Source organism: Callospermophilus lateralis, chromosome 9 (assembly GCF_048772815.1).
Source record: "Callospermophilus lateralis isolate mCalLat2 chromosome 9, mCalLat2.hap1, whole genome shotgun sequence".
Classification (NCBI taxonomy): domain Eukaryota; kingdom Metazoa; phylum Chordata; class Mammalia; order Rodentia; family Sciuridae; genus Callospermophilus; species Callospermophilus lateralis.
In genome coordinates, this window is record NC_135313.1 from 56,470,771 (window position 1) to 56,476,770 (window position 6,000).

At 38.6% G+C, this 6,000-nt stretch overlaps 1 protein-coding gene across 2 annotated transcripts in view; it reads left to right on the forward strand.

The window, feature by feature from the left end:
• Chn1 (chimerin 1) overlaps window positions 1-5,531 on the forward strand; it is a 165,554-nt gene extending 160,023 nt beyond the window's left edge. For both annotated transcript variants that reach the window (XM_076865581.2, XM_076865582.2), the window contains 2 exons: window positions 2,895-3,000; window positions 4,478-5,531. In XM_076865581.2, coding sequence (XP_076721696.1) covers window positions 2,895-3,000; window positions 4,478-4,649 — 278 coding nt within the window. In that variant the 3' untranslated portion in view covers window positions 4,650-5,531. The remainder of the gene's footprint in view (window positions 1-2,894; window positions 3,001-4,477) is intronic.
• The last annotated feature ends 469 nt before the right edge of the window (window positions 5,532-6,000 follow it).

Here is a 6,000-nt window from a genome sequence, read left to right on the forward strand (position 1 = left end):
CAGTCTGCTGGTGATGGACAGAGGTAATGGTCGTAAATCTGCTCCTATACAACAGAAACCTGCCTGCTTTTAGTGCCCTTCTGTTAGCAGTGGCATTAGTGTCACCTCATTCTATATTTGGTGACAGCTGATGGTGGTTGTTCATCTCTGAACACATTCCATTTTGTCTGTCTGCCTCTTAAATTTTGCTGTAGTTTTCTTATGGTCAGTGAATTGTGTCGCCTAAAAAAAAATAGTAATGGGCAATACTTCTATGTGGAGCAGAACAGGAAGAATGAATTCCACAGCAGCATCCCTTGTCAATTTGGTCCTGGCATATTCAGTGTATTTAGTCATATATGCCCAAATTCATATCTCCACCATGGAGATACCAACACCCTCTCCCTGAACACCAGGCTGACCTGTATCCAGCACGTCTGTTGTAAGTCTGGAGGGCCTCCCCAAGGGACCCCACCAAACCCTGACTACCCGTGGTCCTTGCCAAGGCCTCAGTTCGTGGAGGCTCCATATCCCCGTTACCTAAACCCAAAACGTGAATCATTCTTGATTCTTCTCTTTCTCATACATCTCTCACTGGGAAATCTTGTTGACTGTACCTTCAATATGCACCCATAATCCACCAGCTTCTCACCTTCACTGCTACCACCTGGTTCAAGCTACTGTCATTCTTCCCCTGATTTCTGTGACAATTACTGGGATGGTCTTTCTGCCTTTACCCTTGCCTTTCCATAATCTGTTCCACATGGCAGCCAGAGGAGAGAACTGTGAAAAATGATTGCCCAATCTTGGTGCTTCTTTGTTCAGAACATTGCAATTTTTCTGGATAAATGCCAAGTCCGTGGAACTGCTTACAGCCACTGCATGACAGTACCTGACCCACCCCCTCTCTCCTGAGGCACACTTGGCTCCCCAGCTCTCCTCACAGACACATTCCCCTCACATGCAGCTCCTCTGCCCACAGCCATCTTTCCTCCTTCTCTCCCTCAAAGGCTTTACTCAAGACCTTTCTCCTTGAGGTCCTTCCTGACCACCTGTTTAAAATCACAAACCCCAAGCACTTCCAGGTCTTCTTTCCCTTTTTCCATAGCACTTACCTCATTCTAACATGCCACACATGTAAGATGCCATGTTCAGTGCTTTCTGGCAGCCACCGCCTGAGCAGGGGATCTTGTTTCCCAGCCCACCCACACTGTCCTTAACTTTACACTATTTCAAAGTTCTTGCAAAGATTCATTGTAGAAATTAAAAGGAAAATCTTTCAATTTTCAGAATCATGTAGCCTCAAATTAACTAGCCCTATGGTAAAAACAAAGTAGTTTTCCATAGTAAATGAAATTTTCTTCTCAGTTTTAGAAATTATTGAGTTTCTATGCCTGAGATAGTACTGGTGTTATAAATTGATACTCTTTAAACGCCTAAGGTTCAAAGACCATACAGTATTTATTTTGGCAAAAGGGAAATAATATATTCTTCATTGCAAAGAAATGGACCAGGAATTATGAGGAAGGTTTGGGCAAAAACTATAAAATAATCAGTTCCTTTGAATTAAAAAGCTTCAGTCACTATTCATATTCTGATCAAATCTGCTCTGCCAAAGGTAGAAACTTCATATTCATCTTACTCCAGTGGCAGATTCAGACATTACTGTTGAGCTGGCTCATGTTATAAGGTAGAAAGATTAGGATTTGGGGCCTTTGGGGGCAGGGTGGCCTGGTGTCTTGAACATTATATTCTGGTCAGATATAGCCTTCCCAGCATTTCAAGGCTGCTGTCCTGATTAGGACTAGTAGCATGGGGTCCTGTTGCAATTGCATTGAAACCCAGCATTTAAAGGCACCCCATCTTCCTGGCATTCAGGTTGAAGCCAGTTTGTGCTGTAGTGCTCTTTTAAGAGCACAGAATTCCAAAAATGTCATTTGTTTCTAATAATAGACATGATTGATGAATTAAGTGTAACCTGTGACCTCAAAGGAATGTGCTGGGTTTGGGGCCCACATAAACTGAACTGAAATATCTTAATGATGATGTTTGCCTTTAAGGCTGTCATCTTTGGAAGAGGTCACATTATTTCAGGGATCCCACCACCATGAACAACATGTTACTGCTTTCAAGGCTACAGTATGTTGTTCTGAATATCATGAGTAATAGGAAGTGCTCATGCTTTGAAGATAGATTTAATATTTGTATATAGCACAAAGAATTTAAAACTAAGTCTAATGAATAAAGCCAGTAAATGTTGGATGGTACCTTTCTTGTTTTAAAAAGAAAAAGGGTTATATATAGCTCATGGTAGAGTGCTGGACTAGCATGCACCAGGCCCTGGGTTCAGTCTCCAGCACTTCAAAAACAAACAACAAAAAGATTTTTAAATATAAATATCAATTAATAAGACTTTGCCAGGGGGCCTCAGTGGACAGTGATGCAGCATGGTTTATATACAGTCATTGAAGGGGGTTTTTAAGATATTTTGACTAATGTGCCACCCCTTACTTGTATCTGTAATATTTTAAGATAACCTCATTTTAATGAATTTGAGTGTAAAAGGTTTTATCTGTGTCTATACATCTAAATATTTTTATAGTTATATCTATACTCAGTGTCCAGTTCCATACTTGCCAGATTCTTAAGACACTCAAATGAGAAGAAAAAAAAAAAAAAAGAGGGGGGGTGCTCACATTCCAAATCCAAGTAAACAGTGTTGCCCCATTGACACTCAGAGCCTTTGGAAATCTGGGACTTGAACCTTAAAAATATTCACCAAAGCTATGTACAAGGATCTTGTGAGAAAACATTTCCTACCAGTTTTAGAAGAGTATAGAGAACAGAATTCAACAGCCGGTTGTACCAGTCTTCCGCTAAAGAGTTTCTCCTTGGTTTTCAATTTGCTATTTAAGAAATTATGGATCCTGATGAGCAATTGGAAACCCTTCATGAGGCACTGAAACTCCTGCCACCTGCTCACTGCGAAACCCTCCGATACCTCATGGCACATCTAAAGAGGTAAGTGACAAACTTGGAGTCTTACTCTTGTTTTGCATCCAGATATTAAGAATAAAATGGAAGGACAATTGATGGGTTGAATGGATAATTGCATAGCTATGTTGTCCCTTGTGAGAAACCGCACTATTTGAATGCTAAAAATATTCTGTACTACAGTCCCCAGTGCAGACCCGATTCTGACATGAATGTATTGGCAGCTCCAGGATGTTTATAAATATGCTAGAAATACCAATATTCTGCTAATGCACGCACTAATTGTCGTGGAAGGGCAAAGTGTTGTAGCTGTAAAGACAGTAGCACTGTAAAGCAAGAACAAAGCAACTTGTGAGGTGGTTTGCTCACTCTCTCACTGCTAACTAAAAACATCAGAGTTAGTGATGAAGTTTTAGATTGTTAAATTAATGTTGTCATGGCTGAAAAGTGGTGTAAAAAATGATGGGGTAATGGAAGAAACAGAAAATTAAATATTTCAGCTAGTTTGAGTTTAATGCTTTAAAATGATTGATGGTGATGAAGCTTTATTTCCTGCTTAGTCATGCTTGATCTCTACCAGTTTAAGTAAAATTCTCACAATTATATTGTTAGTGGCTTTAGGGTTTCAAAATATAAAAACCATTTAGAAACAACAACAACAAAAAATCATATGCCCAAAAGGCAGAGTTATCCAAAATGATATTTTAGTCACTCATGAATGTTTACATTTTCCCTCTTTAAAAGCATCATTAAAACCTTTGTTTAATATGCTTACATCTCCTCTTATAAATTCATTTGTTTCCTATTTGGATGTAATTAAGTGTTCCACACTCAAACAAAGGAATAACTCTGAAATTATAGTCTGTGTTATTGCTGTGGTAGTAAATGATTAGAAACAGACTTCCTGATGGTGTCACTTACTCTGAGCCATTTCCTATTAGTATTGCAACTATTCTCTCCCTGCACCCAATAAATTGTTCAGCTTGCAGAAACACGCCTACGAAGCAAGAGAGCCAGAGTGGAGGGAGGGCAGATGGGACAGTCGTGGTGACTGCTCTACTCCATGCAAATGCACCCCTGCATCTATGGATGGGGCAAGAGAATACACATAGAACTGAACTCAAAGCCCAGAGCATTCACTCAGGAGTGAGTCTCTGTGATCCCTGGGAATTTAAATTCTTTTTTTTTTTTTTTAAGCGGACACAATACCTTTCTTTAAATTTATTTGTTATGTGTTGCTGAGGATCAAACCTAGTGCCTCACACATGCTAGGCAAGCGCTCTACCACTGAGCTACAAACCCAGCCCCCAGGAGTTTAAATTCTTCATTAGCATAATCTACTTGAGGGGAAGTCAGTACTTTGAAATTACAGAGAAGAACAGAGAAATAACCTGGCAGAAGATGATAAGTGGGCGTAAACCTTTACTGTGAATCTCAGTTTGTTTCAGCGCTCAGGCATGATGAAGAGCCCCAAGTCATGTGTTCCTTCACTTGTATTTTGCAGAGTGACCCTCCATGAAAAGGAGAATCTTATGAGTGCAGAAAACCTTGGAATTGTTTTTGGTCCAACCCTTATGAGATCCCCAGAACTAGACGCAATGGCGGCATTGAACGATATACGATACCAGAGACTGGTGGTGGAGCTGCTTATCAAAAATGAAGACATTTTATTTTAAATTTTTAATTTCAAGGGAAAAGAAATGTTTTACAGATGAAGGAATGTTTTATAGTAATTTAATTGGCTCCATTAGCTGAGTTATTTCTTGGTTAGAGGTTTGGGCAAATAACCACATTAAAATGAAGGAACTTTCTGTTGTTTCTGTAGCACTGCTCAGCTGTCCTTGTAAAACAGTGAACACACACTTTCCGGTTCTAGTAATCCTGGGTGTTTATCATGTTAAGAGAAACTCAAGCTATTGCATGATTACCCCCTACTTGGTAAGGAAACCCCATACCAAGAAAACAGCAGACCTGCACCCGCACCGCCTCCCCATCCTGGGTAGTCAGTGGTTGTGATCCAGCATGTTTCACAGAGTAACCTGTTGTGACTTTGCTTTTGGGGTCCATGCCTTTGGTTTCTGATGCTTGTATAAACATGCACACACAAGTGGATAAACAGCACCCCTGGCTGTCGCATTACCGTAGACTATATCATATGCCAACTCGCCACAGATGGTTTATTTCCAGTTTTTCTTAGCTCTTCTCTAACATAGTACTTTCTTTCCAGCAAAAGCAAAATGTGTTTTCAGATTCTTTACTTTAATAAGTTATCCTACCAATAAAAATGTACAACACAGAGCATCTTCTGTTAAATTATCTTTGGTTTTCAGTTGTAATTTTGTATTTTTATCTGGCATGCATTTATTAATTTATTAAAATTGGCTTTTAGAAATCAAAAATATTGATAGTTTTATTTGGGGGGTTGCCATGAGTGAAAGTATTTGGAAAAATGTGGCCATTTATCTAAGACTAAGTACTTTCCTCTCACCCTTTTGTTTACTATTAAAAGTTTTGTGGTGAGTTCCTAAAATAATAATTAAAACTGCTTAAAATCATGACATTCATTCTTTGAATTTATTTTTCTTCTCGTATTACTCTGGCAGAACTCTAGAATATTTTTTCTACTTTTTTGAGAGGGCAATCCATAAGGTCCCTCTGGATTCATTAGAAGAAGAAAGAAGGCTAATTTAAAAAGTGACCATTTTTAATAATAGTAAATTGTTCCTTTATTAAGCCACAAAGTTTTGGGATGTTTGGTTTTACACCTGTGTTAACCAAAAGTGAATGTATGGCTATCATATACTTATTTAGTTACAAAAAATAACTTATACAAAAAAATACATTAAAAATAGGAATAAAAAAGCTGAGATAAACATGAAATAATTAGCATTTTAAAATATTTCCCCAATTATTATTTTCTTATACCAGTATGTACCTTGGCTGCAGGCACAACAAACACAAAGGCCAGAGGATGTAAACCCCTCTTTTACATAGTCTTATTGGTTAATTGGTTCTCCTTCTAAGACA